We start from the raw sequence: 23,398 nt of genomic DNA, 5'->3' as shown, positions 1-23,398 counted from the left end.
GAGGAAAACAACAATTACAGACAGATAACAAGTAACTATGAGTGTGGGCATGTGGCAGGGTAAGTTAATTCCTATTCTTGGCGAAGTAATGAGAGAACTTCCTGACAGCGTGACATCAAAACAACAACAACAACAACAGCAGCAGCGGCAGCAATGCCAAACTTTGTGGCAGACACCCTCCCTGAAGCTGGCTGGAACAGTCTGACGCAGACGCTCCTCAACGTCTATAATCGGTCCTCCGATGGCTTGTGACAGACAAATGGTCATGAAGCAGATACGGGCAGAGAGCACAGGCAAGACTCACACAGATCTATTCCTGATGCCTCTGACCACAGCCACCCACTCTCATAATGATGGTCTCAGCAGGTGGAGAATGTGGGGGGGGGGAATAAATACTAGGGGATGAGGGTAAATGCAACAGGAATAATGGTCTTTTTAAATGGGTAAATGGGAGCTGTGATGCTTGAGGGCAAATGATGGGTATTTGAAAGGACAGGTAAATCTACAAGTAGGTGTAGAACGGGTCCAGAAAAGGATGGTGGCAGTGTGAAGAAAAGAAAGGTTCCTGTCAACTGGGCCCATGTGATTTAGTAAGATCTTCCATGTTCATGAGGTGAGGTTCAATGTCTCTGTTCCCTCTGGCTTTTTTTTCTCTATTTTACGCTACAAACCACTTGGTCTGGGCCTCTTGCTTTTTAAAATCCAAGCATCTGTATGGTGAGCGACAATATCTACCTTTCCACAGTCCAGGTGGTCACGTTGTATGGGATATCACTGGTGTGGGTTCTCCAGTCTCCGTTGGGCAGCTCTTTGACTTGCAGTGTGAAGTACCTCATTGGGGAGGAGCCTGAGCCTCCTGTCACCCAGTGGAGATGGAGACGGCGAGATTCGACCCCATCCTGAGGAACAGACAACTTCCTGGGGGGTTGGGGTCGCTCTGTAAATAGAGCGTAAAAAAATAGGTAAAAAAAAGAACAGTGGGAGGAAAGAGCAGGAAAAATGGAGGCTTTCACTCCCACAAACAAGTTTTACTTCATCTCTCACACAATTGTCGATACATTAAAGCCTCTAGATAACCACATATGACATTTAAGTCCCTTTACTGCTGACTGTTAAACTTCTGCATCAGCAGCTACTGTGTAGAAAGACATTTATTTTTCAGGACTTTCTATAAATCACACTTTTGCCTTTCATTTGTTGCATGACTGTGCAGCTATTTATGTCCCTGTACGCCTCAACATGGAAATTAGTTGTCACATGTGGAAAGGGACAATCATTTACCAAATCCTTCATGGATGCTTACGTGACAAACAGCAGCATGAATAGGGGACTCACAATATATTCACTGCAAATGAGATATTTTCCAACAGAGGTGTGTGTGTGTATATGTATTGTTATTAAATTAGAAAGATGGCCGTGCCAGTCAATGCCTTTGTGAAGTAGCTGTGTGTTTAGGAAATGTTTGTGCTGACACAGGCAAGAAAAGGGAAAAAGCAGGGCTGTGGCTGGGTGGTATAATTGTTTAATTGCAGGGGCATCACCTTACTGAAGTCAAGAAATAAAAGCTTCATTGATTCTCTGTGAAGTTTAATTAGCTGCACTTACTTCTCACACATGCTCCTGCAGTCGAATCAGTCACACACATCACACAGGCTCATTCTTCATTCATCTCTTATCGCCAGTAATTCACGTCAAATCTATCTGCCTTCCTTCATCACACGGGCTCTTAGTCTCCGCTCCCTTTAGGATTCCGCTATCATCCCCCCTCTTTTATTTTCCTGATAACATCTGTGTTCCTGTCTGTTATCCGCTTCTGTCCCACAGTTAAAATCATGTTCTGTTAAAAAAAAACCCTCATAATTGATGGAGCAACTATTGCTCTTTCAGGCAGCCACTTGACTGTTGACTTCTACAAAAGGAAAACCTGGGTACCAGAGAGGAGGCAGGAAATAAAAGATAGGATGGATTTCTGATAGATTAGGCATGTCAAGCCGTCTGTTATGGGGAAAAAACAACGGTATCTACGATTCTGTCAAGTAAGCTGTTATTCATTTATATGCAATTTTCTTTCTCTTGGAATTAAATTGATGAGATCAACAAAAAGCTTTAAGAGGCCTTTCTGCACAATGAGAATAGGCCACTGTGTTAGTGAAGTGGAACCATTCTACAGAAATCTTGATAATAATGCCTCTGATGTTGTGATCTCTGACCCAATTAAAATGTAATACACACGCTCACACAGCGGAATATCTGACACAGAAGATCCTAATTTCAAGTTTTCATTTAAAAAACGAGACGTTTCCATGTTTTATTTGATATATTCAAATTGGCTGTCAGAGGAAATTGGAGGGAGCGATCGGGGGTGACATGTATCAATGGCTGGAGGTAAATGTGAAAGTTATTCATGCTGAAAATTCATCTCCACACTGACATTTTATTTTTGTGGAATAGCTCTCAGTTCAGTAGTCTTCATGTTTTACAAATGGCATCTGTAAAGCTGCTCTGATCGATATATTGACATGAAAATGCAAAATCGGGGTCAGAAACCATAACCCTTTAACTAAAGAGCTATGAAATGATCATCAAACACTTACAGCTGAGAGACAAGTACGACAATAACGTTAGACTGACCTCTTCGCTCTGTGGTAACAACCAGCGCTTCCAGTTGTTCACCCCAGCCCACGGCCGTGCGAGCGATGAGTCTGAACACGTATGTCTGCTCAGCGGAAAGCCCCGTGACGGTGAACTGCCGACCGTTGGAGCCCACCTCCACCGTGGTCCAGCTGGGGGTCCCTGCTGTCTACACGGTAGGAGATCTTGTATCCTGCAGTGGCACAGAAGTAAAGACAGGAGGCAAAAGACTGTAAAATTGGTGTGAAACTCTTCAGCACTGTTGTGTTTTTGTCTGCTTTTGAGAACCCACAGAGATCAAAACTGTCACAGTGTGAGATCAAGGGAGGAACACGCGATGCCACATCACACATAACACAAGAAATCACAAGGTTTGCCAAATTCCTGCGACTCTCCATACTTGTTACAAAAACATTGGATCCTTGTGGTTGCTGGAAAAAAACATCCCCACACAACATATTTCACACAGTGGCATTTCACTACCCTTATTATATAAACATACAAGTGCTGTTCTACCCTCTCAGCTGTGACCCCCGGGTGAACACAGCTTCTCTGTCTCATGTGCAGTAAGCCATGTAATAATACTAACACCCTTCTACACGTACACACACACACAGCCGAGCCACTGATCCTCAACCGTGTTTTGCACACACCCCGGCCCCTCACAGAGGCTCTCAGTATGAAGAGTGTATTGTATAACACACACAAGCACTCAAGTGCGCGTGGCAGCAATGATTGTTTCATAGTAAGATTGTAGAGATGATAATCTGCTCAGAGGCACCTAATCTGGCTGTGTGGGTGATAATCTCATCAGATTGTCTGATTGTAAACCCAGTGTGTGGGAGATTATTGGATAACAGAGCACTAACAAATCCTCTTACATATTTGGGCCAGTGAGTATTATTTTGATGATGATGTTTGGGATGTTACTGCTGTCAGATACATTCATGAGGCTCTTTATAAAGAACGTTGGTATATTAGACTCCTGTCATTGGAGTTCTTTGACAAAAAGCTGTAGATCTTCCTGCAAAATTCTTTGAGTTCAAAACATTTACAATCTATATTCAGGTCCAATGTTTGCTTTTTGCTTCTCGATGTTCACCAGCCTTGACTGTGCCATGTCTTATTTCTACACATCAGACAATCTGGTAGTGAGAAAAAATCGGTAATTTCATGTTAAATTTTAACCTTCTTCCCTAAAAAAAATCACCATAGAGAGTTTTGTGAAGAACTCTTAGTCCTTTAGCCCCATGTTGAACAGAGGGCGCAGGAGAGGAAACAAGTCATTTCCATCATTTGTGTGTTTTATGGATAATTATTTCATGCTTTACTGTGTGTATATTTTATACTGCATTTCTTAAGATGAATAATCCATTCCTAAAATATGAATTCATTTATTGAAGTACCAAGCATGGATAATGATGACTAATTTACCCATGTGCTTACTGCTACTGTCCTAATCTGCTGCCTAATTTGTCAGTGTCTTCCTCCGCACAAATGGAAAAGAACACATTTAGGAGAATAGATTTAGCCTTTATTTTAATGATCAAAGCACATACTTTGAATTTTAGAAGAGAAATCCTCTAACTAATTTAGCAGATCCTGAGCTTTGTGCAGCTATTTGTACTCAAAGCAAAAAGCAAATCTCTGGAAGCATACTGGTTTGAACGCCTATTGAAGTTCAAATTGAAGGACTATAACTAGATTGTAATAATGTTTCTCACATTCTGCTATTTCTGTTTCCATCTTAGCAGGACCTTCACTCCCTGTAAACCTCCCTACTGCTCTCATTTCTCTCTTTTTAGAAACAAATGTGTGTTTTTCCTTTTGTGCTCCGTATGCATTAGCAAAGGTGTATCGCTTCAGCAGCTATAATAGCCATTTTCCTGGATACAGGTTTGATCACTGACACCACCTCTCCCATATACACACACACACACACACACACACACACACATCAATGCTTACCACTGAAGTTGAGAGCAGCCAGAAGAGCTGACCCTTGTTTGAAAGCTAAAAACAGAATCATCTCTTTTCCATTTCACGGCTTTTACTTCCTTCCTTCCATTGAAAGATTACAGCAGTGTGTGTGCGTGCGTGCGTGTGCATGTGTGTGCGTGCATTTTTGTGTGTGACTGTCCATGTGTGTGCACATATTTAAAACTGCTACCACTTTCCCTCTGTAAACCAAGCCATGCTGGCTTCAGGAATCAAACGATAGATGTATGATTACTGCAAATATTAAACATTGCTCTGTAATAACAGCTTGGACATATTCTTGTTTTTGTACCTAATATGATGCCGTTGGGGTGTGTGGGTGGCTGCCAAACCACCCTAACTGATGACAATCGAACTTCTGGAAACACCATCTTGACAGGGGGGCCTGGGACTGGAGAGAAAAATAGAGACGCAGATTGGGAACAGAAAGAAACTAACAACCCACACCAGGAGCACCAGCAGAATCACTCCACACTGACTTGTTAGCAGGTGTGACAGCATTAGGCTTCATGAATGTGTGCGTTTGTTCACACAGTGAACATCTTATACATTTTTAAGAGGCACTTAAAAGACACAAATAGAAGATGTAATTCCCCTCGTCCAGTAGATAAAAATACACATTCCACATGACTAAATATGTGTCATTGCAAATGCGCCTGTGCCAATGCATGTGGGGGTCTGCGTGTGTGTGTGTGCGCGTGAGTGTGGCAGACAATATGAAGGATTATTTCACTTTGGCTGAAACTGGCAAGTTCCTGTTTCATTGAGGGAAATCTTGCTGAGTTAATACTTTATATTCTGGTGCCAGAGCACTTGTGATTTATTGATCACAAAGACAAGACCTGCTGCTGAAAGCTTTATAGTGGTTGCATTTGAGGGATGTGCATGCGTGGTGCACACTAACACGCTGATATTGTAAATAAATGCCCATGCTGTGGAGAGGGGTCGACTGTTGAACAGAATTCAGATGGAAAAAATGGCTACTGAGGTAAGAAAGGTGAGAGTGTTGAGTGAAGCTCTGCAAGGGAAGGTCAGGGATCAGAGTGAGTTAGAGAGAGCCTACCATCTTCTTTCGTTCGGAGCAGTATGGGGTTGCTCGGGGGGCCGTCACCCATCTGTGTGAACGCCAGCACCTGCAGCTCATACACCGCATATTTCTGAAGACCCCCAAGTAGCACTGATGTACTTCCCTCCCCGTGTGCCACCTGAGTGACCGGGGCTGCGTCTGAGTCCTTCTCATTGTACATCACCTGCACAGAGATGCAGATGTGTCGACATCTGAATAAACAGCCAGAATACAGTTTGGGACTTTTAACAAATACATTTATTTGGTGCAGGGGGAGTTCTGGGACACAGAGTCCAGGTTCTCCAGGTTGTGAATGCAGCTTTGTTGTGTAGTTAATGGGATTTTATTTTTAGTGATAATGGATGACACTACGGCACAAAGAGTTCACTTTATTACTGTTGAGCATTCTTAAATCTGCACAGCTGCACAATGCATAAATTTACAATTTCCTTTTTTTGGGCAGTTAATATTTCAGTAAATATGTGTGAGAAGTAAGTGGGGGACATTATGACGCTCCCCCGGGGAGGCTGATGTAGTAGAAAGCAGGTGGAATCATTGTGAATGTTAGAAGGAGGAATGTGACTGGCAGTAAGTGGAGCACTCAAGTAAAAATCAGCACGCCGAGCACTTTTCAATAGTATTTATCTAGTTTTTTTTGCATTTTAGAGTACGTCAACTACTTCACCGATATACGACAAACCTCTAAATTTGCATATTGAATTACAAGAAAGGGCTACGCTCTAAGGCTGGCAAACACTAATCCTCAAAGCACAGTCACCAAATTTCTTCAAAAATAAGTTTCTCTTGTTCAAAGGACAGTTTATCTTTAAACTTCAAAAAGTGTTTCTTTTCTGAAGCCACCAAACTTTAGTGATTACCCATTTTTAAACCAACTGTGCCATTTCATTCAATGAATAATCCAGCCATTGTTTCACCACAATACAAACTTTATCTCCATGGTGTATTAAACATCAAAGTGTGTCTCCTACACACGTGCACAGTTGTTGCACACACCTTGTACCCAAGGACAACTCCATTCTTCTGATGCAGAGGAACAGCTGACCACTTGAGCAAAATCTTGGTGGAACCCACAGCCTCAGCAGTCACATTGACTGGAAATCCAGATGGTACTACACACACACACACACACACACACACACACACCACACACACACACACACACACACACACACACAATTTAATGCTTCTCAATCATTTGCCCTTCAACTGTCCCTCATTTCACAACAGCCTGAAATGAGGGAGTGTGAAAGGTGTCTGGGTATTAACATGCTGATGTTCAGATGTATATTTTAAGGGGAACTCATTGTGTTTCTACCAGATTCGGCAGTGCGTGCATGGGCAGTGTTGCTCCACGGTCCCGGGCCTATGGAGTTGTAGGCTTGGATCTGAACCTGGTATTGGGTCCAGGGATTCAGGCCCTCTACTGTGGATTCTCCCGTCTCCCCTGTTCCATCCACGTCCTCGGTTCTGTCCTCGCCTCGCCCATCTGTCCTCCACACACGCAGCCGGTATCCCACAGTCTCTGGGTCACTGTTATACTCCGACTCTGGAAGAGGCTGCAGGGCAAAACAGAGTGGGTGGAGAAATAAAAATGATCAGAAGGTGGTATTTTGCCTTTTTCTTTTGTGTTACCCCCACGCAGACATATAGCTATCCACAACGGTTTAAATTAAGAAATCACCGCAAAATTTCACTTAGCCAAGTAAAACTTTGCGGTGATTTCTTTGTCTTTCTGTGTCAGTCAGGACTTTAAAGACAAAACAGAAAGGACACCAACATCCTGCCACTCTTGTTTGTTATGATAAGAACAGAATACACAGAATAATTTGTAAGCATGATACTGAAAAAATGTCTGATTATGTATTGTATCAGAGGTGACATTTTTGTTATTTGCACCTTCAGCCAGAGAAGCTTAGTAAATGGAAGAACTTATCTTTTTTGGCCTCTCAGTCCTACCTTTCCACAGTGATTAATTATACATGAAAGATGAAAGAAAAAAGTACATGCAGAGAAAAAGCCAAGATAAATATATATGTGACAAAATAAGGGAAATGTAGAAAACGATTGAAGAAACACAGACACACAAAAAACAATTTTATTCTGATCTTTCTTCCTATCCATTCTCTATTTCTTATATTTGCCCTCATTTCTAGCCTCCATCTCTTTTTATCACATCCAACTGTCTGGACATAAATCCCTGTGCCATTATGTTATCTTTTCTAAAACAGTTAAACATTCTTGACTAACGGACGATACTCGATACATTTAATTTTTGGGGGGAACATTTTCCTGTGGCTGCACTCTACTGTGCATTAGATAAGCAAACGAGCCTTTTTAAATACCAGAATAACTTTGCTCAGCTTAGCATTTAGAAGCCCAATGCAGAATGTCACATTAGCTTTATTACCTTTAATGTGCCGCTTATAATAATAACCTTAGCTAAAACCATTGTGATTTTTTTCCATTACAGCACAAAACAGCTCAGGCTGAGTGCTAATATGCAGGTGAAATCCCATTAGCATGCTGCACAGGTAGCCCACAGCACTGCAGTGTCTGATTTGACAGGCTCTTTTTCTCATTCCAACTCTTAAATGGAAAAATAGTCTGCTCTCCATTTATGTTATATTAGAAGAGGGGAGTTGTAGAAGAGAAAGAACAGGGACGTAGTGCAGGAACAAGAGCAAAAAAGAACTAAAATTACCACCTCATGTTGAATGCCTCCGTGTACCTTTCAAATTGAACCTCATGTGTCCGTATACGATGCAGTGACTAATGCAGCTTTGGCACAAAATAAACTCAACTGAGGTGGTCGACGCACTTTAAAAGAAATACATAGTGTTTATGAAGTATTGTTTACATGTGTGAATAGATGTCAGACATGTTTTAATTGACGGTTAATCCCCTAATTGTAATCAATTAATTAAGATAATAAGAAATTAGATGTAAAAGTATATGTGTAATATGTGTGTGTGTGTGTGTTCAAACCTTCCAGCTGAACTGCAGGCTGGTTTGCGTGGCAGACAGCAAAGTAAGGTTAAACGGGTACGAATCAGGAGTGTCCTGTAGGGTTTGAATCAGCCTGGAGGGGGGGCTCAAAGGGCTGAAACCCACAATATTCACTTGGCGCATCCGAAACCTGAAGAAAAACACAATTACTGACTTTAATTCTTGACAATAAAAGAATGACATTTAATCAGAAAGGTTGTGCGTGTCATCCTGGAACCACTTTGCTCAAACCTTGTTTTTTTGGGATTTTGACTTTTCCCATTGAAGTAAGTGGATTTTCAGCGTAAAAGATAGCAACATAGTGACTTGCTGGTGAAGAAATTTAAGTTACTACTTGTTTGTTATCCATAAGAAAGACAGAAGCATGGAGGCTAGATCAAGGGTAGGGGAGATCAAACTTGAGTGAGTTGCAAAATAGTTGCACTTGTTAAGAGCCACTCTGAAAGGTTAAGACGAGACCGAAGTGATGGATTTTTTTTATTAGAGATTATTCTTCACCTGGAACTCTTCACCAGTGGATTTATAAATATATATATACATGTATATATCACAAGAGAGGGAGAGAGAGAGAGAAGGAGATATGAAGTAGCATTTATTTCTTATGAATTTAACATGTTTGACGGCAAGTGTCAGGGCAGGTAGACTGTGTGTGAGACCACATCCATGCATTCATCCATGTCCCTGAGTAGGAGACAACAGAATGTGAAGTGGGAATTAATGCAGGGGATAAGTAATACAGACAAGTGCATCGCTTTATCTAATGTCCCAACGGTGTCTCTCCAGACAACTTAATCCCTGAGTGTGAAATGTGTTCAGAGAACACAATCCCATCTCAGATAAAAGTGGCAATCCAGCGAACAACAGGCATCCAGAGACTGGCAGGCACATCGATATATACAGCAAACAGATGGAATGATGGAGAAAAAGGGAAAGAAGAGCCGCTGTAGTTCAGACCATATCAGCTTCATAAAGGACAGACTACCCATAGTCTTACATCCCCCTTCTCTCCTGTGTTTCCAAGTTTTCTTTACCGGTACTCTTATCGCTTTGACTCTTATTCTTTTAATGCTCTCTACTGCCCCTCTCCCTTTCTCATCACCTTTCTGCCCTCACCTCAGCACCCCCCACAGCTAAAGTATAATAGGGATCTGCATGCAGCAGCTGTGAAGGTGCTGACAAACAGAAAAGTTTCAGACAGAGCCGTCTATCCTTGCGTCTGTGATTTATGTAATTCACCTGGGTCTTGCAATACTGCAGAAACTGCTGGAGAGTGAGATGAGTATGGGTTCGTGTGTGAATATCGGAGCACATTTTTCACTGCCTGCGTTCATTGTGCTTACCGGTACTGAGTGAATGGAGTGAGGTCGGGGATCTCCAGTGACACTGCATCTGGCTGATTGTCCTTCTGGTGGACAATTCTCCACGGCTCCTCTGTTCCGTTAGGTTTTACGACCTGTTTAAAGACATAAACTCTTACCAGAGACCAGTTTTCCTGCTGCTCAGTTAACGGAATCATCAAAGGGCTGAAGCAGTTTAACCTGGTTACCATGCAGATCATTAGAACTGTTTGCAGATTATAAGTATTAAGCTTAAATAGGTAACATCTGTATATTTCCTCATGTTGTATGTGATGTGATTTATTAGCAAAACCACTGTGCAGCCATGTGATGGCCCATCTAGAGTCCACATGCACGGAAACCTCACCTGGCCTTCTACAATCCACCGAGATATGGTGGTTTTGCCATCGGGGCCAGGGCGGAAACGAAGCTTGGCCGACCGGGGGCTGATGTTACAGATGACCAAATTGGAGGGTGCACCAGGAAGTTCTGCCAATAGAAAGAATGTATAACAGACCTGCTGCTTAATCTATCATCTAACAAAGACTGTGACCCGTTAACTGCTGCTTCAATAACAACCAAATGATTCTAAGCTAAATACACAAGAGCCTTCATGTCTATTTGTCCATTGAAGGTCCAAGATTTGACGCAGCATGTACAGTATGTCTAATTTAAATTACACTCCCAAGGTTGAAAATAGAAAGACATAAATATCTGTAAATCGGTGGAGGATAGATGTATATTTAATAAGTCTATAATCCTCTGAAAGGGCTGAAAACAACCTAAGAAATGACATGTTTTAATTGTAACATTATTCAGTCTCCATGGTAATAACAAATAGGAGCAGCACTAACGTGTTGTGTTAGTACATAGTGTCCACCCTTGTTTTCTAAATCTAAACATCATTTCAAGCATTAAAGTGACAGATACGAGAACATCACATTGTGTAGAACAGAAACTATATGAGGTTGGATTTCTGTCTCGCACAATTGTAAAAGGGCAAATTGTGTACTTTCTATTTGTGCGCTAACAATTACATAAAAGTTAAAAGAGATGGTTTTCTAACGAGTAAGAACTCAAGCTGATAACTAAAGTTCAGCAAAATAGCTCCTTTAAAACTGAAAACCATCTGGCAGTAATAGTGTTCTCTATGGCTTCTTCAACCAGAACAAAATCATAAATCTAAAAAAATAATAATTATTTTTTATTAATGATGTGTTTTGGACGCTCTCCTCTCCCTGAATCTTTCAGAGAGGTTTACAACTCCACCTTTCAAATGTCACACAGTTTACAGCCACCTCTAAATAGACTTCCTCACTGACAGCTACGAATTGAAATCAGTCAGGCACGCAGCTCTTTGACAACTGCTCTGCAGACTCACAATCTACAGAAAAATATCTTACCTTTTTACTTCATTACATCAAGCAGATTGTGACTGTCATTGACATTTACATGCTGAAAATATCACATATGGTAATCAAATCCTCCTTTGTAACATTATATGAGTGCAGGTCTGTAAAGTTAGCGGGTGAAGTCACAGGCATCACTCTTCAGACATATCAGGAACCCCGATTTTCATCTATAAAGGATGTTATGGCGCAACAGTCCGAGTCCAGCTATTATGCAGAATCCGTTTTACAGATTCAGCATGTTACAGGCATCAGCTGCTGTTGTTTTCTGAGCAACTGTATTCAACTTGGTGAGATAAAATATTATCAATTTTGAAATGTGTCAGTTGTCTCACAAAATTTTCTCATCTCCATGAATACATGAATAAATAAACTAGCCAAGAATACATGCTTGATGGATCTCTCTCTTGTTTCTCTTTTCATTCAGTAGGTCTGTTTCCTAATCTTCAGTCCACCATTTTTTCCTTCCCTCTTTTGCTTTCATGAATTAATGAATAACCGCTGTATCTAAGAACTGCCAGGATCCATCTAGCCTTTTCTTTCTCTGCTTTTATTCATAAATTAGTAATCAGAAAATGTTACCACAGAAATTCTGCAGCAGGAGTCATGTCTCTCTTTCATCCTCCACCTCGTCCTATCTGTTGGTTTCTGAGAGACTTTGGTCTTCTGTTCTTTTGAGATTACGTTATGTGGGGCTCTTGCTTCTTCCCCGTTATTGTTTCTCTATCTGCTCTCTCTCGTCTTCAGTAACCTTCTTTGAATGTCTTAGGCCCTCTCTTAACACTGCACTTCCTTTGCCATTTGCAGTTAATCAACACTAATAATGACGTTAACTTGGCCTTGATCCAATCAGAGACACTCACAAAAGTGTATGCATAGTATGTACACACAGACACACGCACAGACACACACTAATCCATGGGTCATGATGTTCTAGTTGTGCAGATGATGATTTACAGATGCTCAGCTACACCCACTTATCAGGATGAGGGACAACAATGACATTGTAAAGACTCATCATTCATATTTACTTCAGCTAACTGTCCCTGCCTCACTCCCATACAACTAAAAACCTGCTACACTGACTGATTTGTGTCTGAGTGTGTATAGAACACACCTGGAGGGACTCCGGTGGAGATGGTCGATGCTGTAATGGTGCCACGGCCTGCAGCAGTGAGGGCTGCCACCTGTATCCTGTACGGAGTGGTGGAGGTGAGGCCAGTCAGCTGATACTGCAAGGTGGTGTTGGACAGCGAGCGCTCTTCACGAGTTGACTCCACACCGGACACTTCCCACCACAACTCATAGCCTGCGGCAGAAGGAGCAAACACGGAATTAATCACGGGATATGCTTATTACGGAGTGGGTTCTGTCTAATAACTTGGGATTCTACTGAGTCGTTCCTGCTATGTGGCTTCATTAAGGTATTTATTTTGTAGTATGTTGATAGATTACGTTTAAAATCACTAGTTAAGGTGAAAAAAACACACTAGTGTGGATGTCAGCGAGCAGAACTGTTAACTGTCAACCCCCCCACACCTTGCTCTCTGCATTTTCAGTCAGTCATCACTCTCCATCACCTTAAAGTGTGTGGGTGTGTCAGAGTATGTGTGAAACCCTGAGGACTGTGAATGGTTGTTCATCTGTCTCCTTGCTCTCTAGGTGCTGGATGGAAATCTGCCATTTGATGTTGACCTTGTTTAAAATAATCATATTCTCACTGCTCTGACTGGGCAGAGCCATTGCAGCCTTTGAGGTTGTGGACAGAGGCCTCACTGGCTCTTGCACAGGATGGCTGAGTAGATCCACCAACACAGAGTAATGCCATCATTTCATTCACAGCAGTCTTAGTTCTGTCCAGCACCATTGTCCACCGGAGCCTTGCAGGTGTGTAGGAAAATGAATTAAGACCGAAAAGGCCCCAAGGCTTCGTGAAACAACACACAAACAAAAGAGTGTTGGGAGACATTGGACCAAGGTTTGATAGGGATAAAGTGAGGAGGCAGGAAAGAAAAATAGGGGTTGTATGCTGATGAGAATGGAGAATTTTTTTTTTTTCAGCATTCTCAATGCTGAAAAAGATAAAAGTTTTAGGACTGCTGACTGCCTCAAGGTGATAAACTGAATGAAAATGTAAATCAAGAAAAACTGTTGATGGATTTTATATTGCAATTCCCTCACCACTGACGATTCCATTTTTGTCTTCCGGCTCAGCCCAGCTGACTTTTAGGGATGTGTCCAAGATTTCAGTGAAGCTCAGGTGACCAACACGTCCGGGTGCTTAAAAAAGGGAAAGTCACACACTTACAGGAGTGTTCTTAACACTGTAACGTCTAGAACCATACTCCAAATAACTTGATATGTTAGTCATCATCTTTCCACCCATTCACACGTAAAACCATGATTACAACTTCACACCTGTCTCAATCACATTTCATTAACCACACACTCTGCACACAAAGCCATGCAAAAACATTCATGCGTATGTGTGCAAGGCTGTCTTTTCTCATTTTATGTGAGGGTTTTTATCCCCACTCCCAGCAGAGCAATAAACCTATTCATCTGAGATATTGAATCTCACACACACACACACACACACACACACACACACACACACACACAAAGCTATCATCAGGCAAAAATTAGACTGGTAACCCTGCATCTGTAACCCTGTTCGGTACCTGATCAATACGTGTGTGTGTGTGTGTGTGTGTGTGTGAGTGAGTGAGACAGATCCTAAGTGTTTGTGGATGAATGGCTTCTAACATCCTTTTCTCCACTCAATAATTGCCAGTTGGTAATAATTGCTTGTCTATGTGCCTGAAGGCTACTGTGTTTACTTGCAAGTGTAACTTTGTGTACTTATAACTGGGAGTGGCAGCTATTATGTTTTTCATGCAACAGTGGGATATAAATACCAACATGCCAGAAAACATAGGAATCAATTTTCTTAAAAGCGGAGGAACCAGACAGATGTTTCCAGCTCATAACCAGCCCGTTTGGGTTCTTTTTATGCAGGGGCCGATGGGGTCCTCATCAGTATCAGACTGTGCAACATCTGACAGCTATCCAGACATAATAAAACTGCATTTACATCACCTCAACACAAACACAAGCATGCGTTAATAATCTTGCTTCACTCTTGTGTCTGCCTTCACCACACATCATATATCTGGTTTTTCCCAGACTCCCGACTAGCTCTGCATCCACATTGCCGCTGTTCTGCAGCTTGTTCTGTCATACTCTCCACTTCCCTGCTCTGCCCGGCTGGTTTGTGTTTGATTGCATTACCAGCCTCTTGCACTTTCTGCCTCCATTTCAGATTTGGTTGTGAATTGAACTGACTCTTGCCCAGTTTGTAAGTAAACTGCACTTGATTGCATATTACCTGTCAAACTCTGCCAGCCTCTATTAAATTGTTTTACACGGCAGGAAAAATGAGAGAAGGGAAGTGGAGTGGAAAGCATAAGCAAGCATACATAAAAAAGAGAACAAACAGAAAACAGAAGTATTCCCCCTCGTTATTATTCACAGGAAGCTGATAAGAGTGTCTTTTGTTTGAGTTTTACTCACACTGGGAAGGTTTGTTTGTACTCACTGTCTTCATGTGTCTGAAGCAGGGTGGGCAGACTTCGTGGACCATCTCCCGGGGTTGTGAAGCAAAGGATGGACCCAAAATACCAGGTAAATTTCTTCAGCCCACTGACCAACCCTGTGTGGCGTGCACCAGGATAATCGGGGGTGATTGTTACAACTAACATCTCCTCTGGATAATTCTCTGGCCAGACAAGAAGCTGGGGAAGATCAGAACTACCTGTTAGTTTGAACTAATCAGTATATTAGCATAGACGGACAGATGGGCAGAGAGACAGACAGATAGAAATATAGACAGATAGCATCAGTGGTTTTCTTTTAACAATTAAATTTGAGTTGTACAATGAAGACTTTAGTACCCAGTCAGTGCTGGAACGGGAGTGGGGTGGGGGTGGGGGGTTGAGATAAGATTGGGTTTCGCTTCATATCCTCATCTAATTAACATCATTATCTACTGTCCACAAAGCAGGACAACACACCAAGAGATGCAGTTTCTGGCTGTACTGGCTTTCAGGGCGAATGCCTCACAGACACAGAAATAGGAGCCATATCAAATAAATGGAAAGGCATATAGTATTTATCGGCCAACAAAGACATTCACACTCTCCAACACACACACACACACACACACACACACCACACACACACACACACACACAAAAGCAGATCCACTGGCACAGTGCAACAATGTGATGTTTTCTTTGTCATGTTAATCAGTTCCTCAGGGATTGGTTGCCGCCACCAAGTGAAAAATAAATCACACACCAGAATTCAGACATACTGTACTGAACACTGCTAAATCTGCTCACCATTATTCTGCTTCATGATCATTAGATTTTATTTCTATTTTGGCCCAGTGCGCCATCATTTTTTCAGTATTACCTCTCCATTTTGTGTTTAATCCTTCTTTTTCTATTCCCAGTAAGTCCTTTTTATTCTGGCATACTGGAGCTGACCTCAAACAGGAAAGATTAATGGCTTTTTAGAGTTTGTAAGATTGCTGAAACTTTTCAAGGAGTTGACCGTTTTATAATTGAAACCTATGAGATATTTAGAATGGTGCAGTATGGGAGGAGACTCAAACTATTTGGTCTCCAGTATTACATCAGTAACACGGCTGAGGGTCACCTTGTATCCCTGGTTGATGCCATTAATAAATTGTTGAGGTGGGGGGCTCCAGGTGAAGCGAATGGTAGTTGAGTTGATGGCTACAACTTCCACTTCCTGTGGGGGTGCTGTTGGAACTGAGGGCAGAGATACCAGCACGTTAGTAACACTTGACATTACTTTTGTGCACAAAGCAGACAATATAGTGATCACTACTCTGCAACCGTTGACTACCAAGACTGCACTCTAAGGCTATTTTTCACAAACAGTGTTTTTAAATCTGTCACTTGGTGCCATATTTCAGTCCGTTCTTTCATTAAAGATATTTGCTAAGCATGCAAAGTTAAATGTCAAACCCTTGCGTTTTTGCTTGCTGCAAAATGACCCAATTTCTCAATGTAATTCATCTCATCGATTGCATTTTGTATTCCCGGGTAATGCGGCTTCAGGATGCCAAATACTAAGTTATGACTCTTTGCTGAGATGGTGAAAATGATGAATACATTTCTTGTTTCAGTCAGTGACCCCAGGAGAACCCTGACAACCTTAATCACTGTTTTATCATTAAAATTCTAAAATTAACACAAGGGTATTATGTTTTAAAAGAAGCATCGAGTATTTTATTCTCTTGTATCTGTGAGATGCACTTTGAATTCGACTTCATCAATTTAATCAACTGGGGAAAAAACTCACATGAAAGCATCAGTAGAACTGTATGCATTATACAATACATTGCTTTATAAATACAAAAGTGAAACCAGAACTTTATGTCTTTTAAGTTTACATTTCAAACTTGGTTCAAACATCAGCACATAAAAATTTAAACAATAAAAATCTGCTGTTCAGCTGGGACAGTAATGATTTATATCGAAAACAGCAGAGGAACAATGAAAGTTGTATAAACTGGGCTTAAGCCTTCATTAGCTACCACAGAGACGGAGAGAGAAGATGGAGTACAAACAGAAGAGAAGTGAAATCTCAAACACAAGATGTATAGTAAGACGCAACTGTTTCACGTGATGAAATGTGGGATATTTCTTTAATTTAAAGAGAGTTTGCTTAACAAACACAGATGCATACTCTTATCTATAAATGCCGACTGTGCTGTAGTGGATAATCATTAAGCTTCAGTGTGTCAGTGTATAATCTACTGTATGTCACATCTGTAATCTATCTATAAGAGGATCTATGTTAACATGAAAAGCATAAAAACATAAGTGCATGCATGTGTATTTACACTGTGTGGGCTTAAATTATTCAAGAGGCTTTTGCTGATGCTAAATACCCGCAGTAATGCACTGTGGTATGATGGGAATGCCCTTTAGATGCATTATTTCAGCAGAAGAGACCCAATAATACAAAAGTGTGCATTGTTACAGGGAAATTTACAAAGTAAAAAAGAAAGACTCAAAAAAAATGGTGGAAAATGATGCGACGGATAATTAAGAGACGGTGAGCTGAATAATGAGAAGGCAAACAGAGGAGGAGGGAGGAATTACTGAGGTTAAACGTGCTTTTTCCTGCCTACTGCGGTGACTCTGTGGCTTTTAACCCTCCCAGCCACAGATAAAACATTAAACCCTGTCCTCTGGGAACATGCCTGCATGCACATTTGCAGGTGAGGGAGAAGAGCGGCCGTTACAGGCCAACAGAAACTGCAGAAGAAGAGTGAAACAGAAACTGCCAAATATATTGCAGTCCCTCCTATTAAATCACATTACTGTAGTGTAATTAGGGCAAGCAACCTTTCTCCGACGAGTCTAATGATTTTTCTGTGTTTAGCTCAGCCTGCTTAGAATAGCAACAATTCACTGTTTGAATAAATCTCAATGAGTGTAGCAAACACACAGTTTAAAGACAGATTGAACACCAACGCGACTAAAGCAGGAGGTGCCAAAATAAACAAAATGCTTAAGTATCATTTGAATTCAGTTGGCATAAATGTGCACTGCACACATCTAGCCATCATAAGTATAAGTGTGTGTTTGCTCACCTCCCTGCAGAGTGTATTCAGTGACAGGACTGCTGTAGCTGCCCAAGCCAGCTCCAGTGAAGGCAGCCACTTGGATCTGGTACTGAGTCCAGATGATCAGATCTTTCAGCAAGCAGTAGTTGGTCTCTGGGCTGCTGATGTTCTTCTCCTGGTAGTCCCCTGGCAGACCTGCCAGGCGGTACCTATGCCACACAAACACAAATCCCACGCAGAATAACTGCAACCTGACTTGAGATACCAAGCACTGCTGAAGAATACAGAATATACAAGTGCAGCATATCTATAACGTTCACGTTATAACACTAAGAGATTCTACATGTAGTATCTGATGTATTTGAAGAGCATAATAATCCACAGATCAGCAATGGTGTAACAAGATATTCAGTATTTCTAGCTGAGTCAGCAGAAACACAAATTTGTCTCACGCACACACTAAAAAGGCACACAAGGAACACTAACGAGGGGGACCGGAGGCCCCCGGGAGAGGAGATAACCCTTTTTTCCCTCTCTCTCTCCACCTGACAGACTGACACTCACAGTGAGGGAGAGAAAAGAAGCAGATTAAAGGTGGAGTAAGAGCTGGTGACAGAAGAAAGAAGGAGAGGATCCGCCAACAAAAGTATGAATAGATGGGAGAGCAGGAGGAAGCAGAAGCTGTCAAATACACGTCTGTTTTCAATGGCTTTCTCAAGTGGAGCCAGATTAACAGACACTGAAGGAGGATGAAGACCAGATAACGTCTCCTGCAATTGTATGCAAATTCAAGTGAGGCCGTTGATGGCAGATTGATTAGAGCCAGTATATCATACTTAAGGGAGACGTCTAACTGAAGGACAGACAACCAAGGACAGTACGAGCATCTGCAAAGGGCCCTTGTGCCTGCACCTGCATATTTTCACAGTCAATAAAAAAGAAATATTGTGAAAATTTCCACTAATCTCGCCATTTTTTTCAGAGGAATGTAGAGTGGTTATAATGTGCGTGGCATGTTAGCGTGGGTGTGTGCATGGATGCATACCTCAATACATATCCTCGCAGGACACCGTTTAGCTGGGGTTCTGGCGGAGGCTGCCACTGGACCATAATGGACTGGTTGGTCCGCCCACTTGCTACAATATTTTTCGGCGGCGCGCTGGGCGGCTCCTCCCTCAGCATCAATCTAATACGCACAATTAGAGAGAGAAATGGTACATTTTCACCAGGGGTACGTGCATCATTATGGCTGATGAGTGGTGTTTGTCCTGCATCCCACATATCATTTAGTATGATCAATTACTTTGCATGCAGGAGCAAAAGTCAGGCAGTCTGCACGCAAGTGATCCCTTCTCTAACCCAAGATCAGGGAATGAAGATGCTCATCCCACATCTTCAGCAGCCATCATAAGGTCTCATTGGGTATCACTCACCTATTTCAGACCAACTACCACTGATAGCGATGGAAATATTTAATAGATTTCTTCCAGTTGTGCCAGATTATTGCTTTAAAGAACGATTCCTCTGACGCTGGTAATTTAATGTAACAAAAGTAAAAAGCTTGTCAAGTTGAAATGGTGTGTTTTATTTAGGACAACCTTTCGGCACTTTGTTCAATCTTAGTCTATTTAAATTCCAGCCTACCTTGATGGCCCCAGTAGACAAGTGTGAGAAGGTCACATCAGAAAATAGTTAGATCTCACCGGGTGACAATGTTCAGTGCACGGCTATTAATTCCATGTCAGACACTCGGATTACGCTCTCTTTCTGTCCTTTTCTCTTACTCTCTTTTATTTTGCCATCTTGACCCTTTTGCCTCTTCTCTCCTCCTATCTCCTCTTTCACTTTTTATCCATCAGGTCCTTTGGCCTCAATTATTTAATTGTTCTCTCTCTTCCTCACCTCCTTGCCTCCTCCTCTCCTTGATGATGTTTCCTACCCTCCCCTCACAGCCCCACCCGTGATTAATGCTCTCAGTCCTGTCATGCTTGGTGAAAGGCACAAGCTGAGCTGGTCAGCTTTTGACTCCACTGTAAGCAGCTCAGCTAACATAATCAGAGCCATATGTGGTGTTCACACACACACGCACACACACACAAACAAATTTGTTTCAGCTTAAGACACAGTTACCCCAATGCTCTTTTCCCTTCCATGGATTATGTTGGGGTTTTTAACCCCCCTTCCATTCCTCTCTGTGCCCAATATTTCCTTCCATGTTTCCCTACAAGCCATTGATCTATTAGTCATATACGGCTCTCTGAGCGTGCATCTAGCGGCGTATACACCGCGAATGGAGATGCGTGTGCATCCATATGTGTTACTATAAAGTGAATGCTGTTAGTCAGACACTTATGAAGGGAGAGATATGGCACAGGCCAGTGGTTTTACAGCTGTGCTTTCATTAGTTTAGGCACCGTCAGACAGCACCTGGTGCACATGCACGCATAGACGCATACAGACATACACAGACACACACAAATGGGCCCATGTGCATGTAAATAAAAAGGCCATTTGTGTAGCTGCCTGGAAATAGACCATATAGTGTAAAATTCTCATCTTTGCAACACCACTACTCTCTGAAACTGATGATGTACGTTAGCTCTATATTCATATACATAACTGGTGCGGCACAAACATGAAAGATGCACTCACTTAAATGAACTGATTGACCTCACAACTGTGGGAACTGCCGTATTCCCTTCAAACCACTTTACAAGTGAATGTTTCATACACTGGGTTCAGCATGAAGACTTCAGCTATGCACCAAAGATTAAGGACACGCGCCTCGAGGCAGCCTCACGCACACACACATGCACTTCAAATCACCCCTAAAGGTTCACAACTGCATACACACAGTTGTACAGTATCTTAACATATAAACCATGCTTTAACTATCTAACAGCTGCCCAGCACACTTTTTAAGGATAATTCAGAATTTTTCCACAAAAACACAAATGTTTTGAAGAGTGTGACTGCTGCTGCTGTGGGAATTAATGAAAGTTTTTATCTGTGTCATTTACAGTTTAAAGCCCAGTAGCTTTTTACATAAATCCATATACATGGACACTCTTTAGCTTACTGCTTTCACCAGGAGGATAAATCTGCCTCTAATTGAACAGAATGATAAAAAACCTAGATTCTGTGTGTATAGAACACAGCAGAGGAGAACAGACAGAGAAAAAAGAGAGGAATACAAAAGCAGCTAAACAAACAAACAAACAACTCTCTTTTGACACTGTGTCGTGCAGTTTCGCCCGGGGCTCAAAGTTGCACAAATAAAAGACACACTTAAAAATACCCTTGGGAAAATACAGTACAGGAATTTTCTACACATTCTCACAATGAAAACATTACATACTGTAGTTGGAGATATACTGTACAAACGCACATACAATACGTTATTATGCAGAAAAGTAAGTAACTAATTTAAGAAAATATTTCTTTTTCTGTCTACTAAATTTTGTCCTCATAAAATAACATCTTACTACTACAACTTTGAGAATAAATCCTCATTTATGAGTTATGATGGGGAGTGAATGCCAATAAAATAAAATAAAATATATATTTTTAGTGGCAATTTAAAATTAGATCAGTTACTTTTCAAGGTTGCATGGACTGGCTCCCAGTAGTAAAGGAAGACTCAGAGCACTTCTCCAGCTTGTTGTTTTCAGTCTGGAAATAAAAGTACTTTCCCAAACAGCAAAGACTTGATTCCTAAACTGTTGTTTTTCCCACAGAGAGGGAATCAGGAGTGTAAGTAGTAAAAAAGTGTAAGTAGCTGAAGTCTTGCTGCTTTTTTAAAACATAAAATCAGATTAATCCGCCTATAACTGGAGAACTGAAGTGCATGTAAAGGCGTTAGTCTAACTAATATCAGTCCTCTGACTAAGACACCAGGATAAGGCAATTGAAAATCGACTTTCTCCAGATCAGTTAAATGAGATAACTTATGTGTACATGCTCCACAACCTCCACTCTGGCATATGACAACACAACAAATACATGCAAGAAAGCCACACAGCGTGCATCTTATGACATTACCTACAAGATAACAATGCTGAGCGATATTCCCATTCGAATTGCCGACCTGACTTCAGTTGTTTATTATGACGTAACATGTCAACTAAAAAGGGGACTGCATTAACCTGCTGAGAAGACGCCACCCAGAGTTGAGATGGGGGACATCTTACCGTCACTCACTCGATCGGCTTTGCTGCATGTAAACCGGGACAAGGACCGAAACCGTTTGAGCATATCTAGATTAAGCCGTGCATGTAGACGTAATGACTGACACACAGGGTACGAGCAACGTGGAACTCCGTTGCCCTTAAAGTTCAAACACAGAGTTCATTTGATGGAGCCCACAGCCACACTCTTCTGGGTTTTTGGTTCTGACACAATAATACGATGAATAATTTCAACATCATCATCTGGTGATGAGGGGAGATTAAAACATGTATTCATAAACCTTTTCCTGGTCTCATGATATCTAAATGGTAATTATGTATATGTTGTTTTAAACAACTGTGTTCTTTTAGGGGCTGAGAGACAATGAGAGGCTCTTGATAGAATTACAGCATTTCACCTTTGATTCCATTCATTAAGGATGTGTAGATAACCATTACTCTCATCAGTCTCCTGCCTTCATTGTTTAAGAATTAGCATGAAACTGAAAAACATGATAATGATGCTGATGAAAAATATTGAATTAATGCTAAGAAGAAAAAAAATATTAATTTGAAGTCTGACTGTGTCGAATATCAGCCAATGCAGCTATACCGTGGAATTAAACACAAACAAACTGTCAAGCTTTTGCTGGATATACTTCCATGCTTTGTTTTTGTTTGTGTCGACTACAATATGTGCTTTTGCATCTGAGGCTGCTTTGTTTGTGCGTGTCACCCAGGCAAACCTCCAGCAGATGAAAAGCAAAATGTGGTTGGTCATTTATGAGACAAACAATAAAGAGGAGATGTATCCATCTGTTCTGATACACTGACCAGTGATGAGTTGTCTTCCTGCCAGTCCTTCATATTATGAAAATCAAACCAATCTATTCTCCAAACATGCCTGGCAGCCAGTTTTGGAGAACTACAGAACTGGGCACACCACAAACAAACAAACAAACAAAAAACTCAATGCATTCAATGGAAGAAGAAAGGGAACAAGAATGGCAAAAAGTGTCCCTTTTTGCCATCCTGTGCATGCAGAAGAAGAAGAAAGAGACTAACATGACTTTCATCATGTTTGTGTGCACATGCTG

General features: G+C 41.5%; 1 protein-coding gene across 1 annotated transcript in view; it reads right to left on the bottom strand.

Annotated features, from left to right (window-relative positions):
- The window catches only part of LOC130527577 (protein sidekick-1-like), a 122,407-nt gene that overhangs the window by 10,379 nt on the left and 88,630 nt on the right, over positions 1 to 23,398 (bottom strand). The window contains 16 exon segments of the mRNA XM_057036199.1: positions 736 to 937; positions 2,632 to 2,786; positions 2,788 to 2,824; positions 4,922 to 5,020; positions 5,693 to 5,879; positions 6,710 to 6,825; positions 7,032 to 7,272; positions 8,702 to 8,852; positions 10,063 to 10,175; positions 10,427 to 10,548; positions 12,586 to 12,777; positions 13,650 to 13,748; positions 15,067 to 15,262; positions 16,191 to 16,306; positions 18,163 to 18,344; positions 19,181 to 19,321. Of these exon segments, the coding sequence (XP_056892179.1) occupies positions 736 to 937; positions 2,632 to 2,786; positions 2,788 to 2,824; positions 4,922 to 5,020; positions 5,693 to 5,879; positions 6,710 to 6,825; positions 7,032 to 7,272; positions 8,702 to 8,852; positions 10,063 to 10,175; positions 10,427 to 10,548; positions 12,586 to 12,777; positions 13,650 to 13,748; positions 15,067 to 15,262; positions 16,191 to 16,306; positions 18,163 to 18,344; positions 19,181 to 19,321 (2,349 nt within the window).

This window comes from Takifugu flavidus, chromosome 6 (assembly GCF_003711565.1).
Source record: "Takifugu flavidus isolate HTHZ2018 chromosome 6, ASM371156v2, whole genome shotgun sequence".
In the NCBI taxonomy this organism is placed as follows: Eukaryota; Metazoa; Chordata; class Actinopteri; order Tetraodontiformes; family Tetraodontidae; genus Takifugu; species Takifugu flavidus.
Note: the sequence above shows the minus strand (reverse complement) of the source record. Positions and strands in the feature narration are given on the sequence as shown.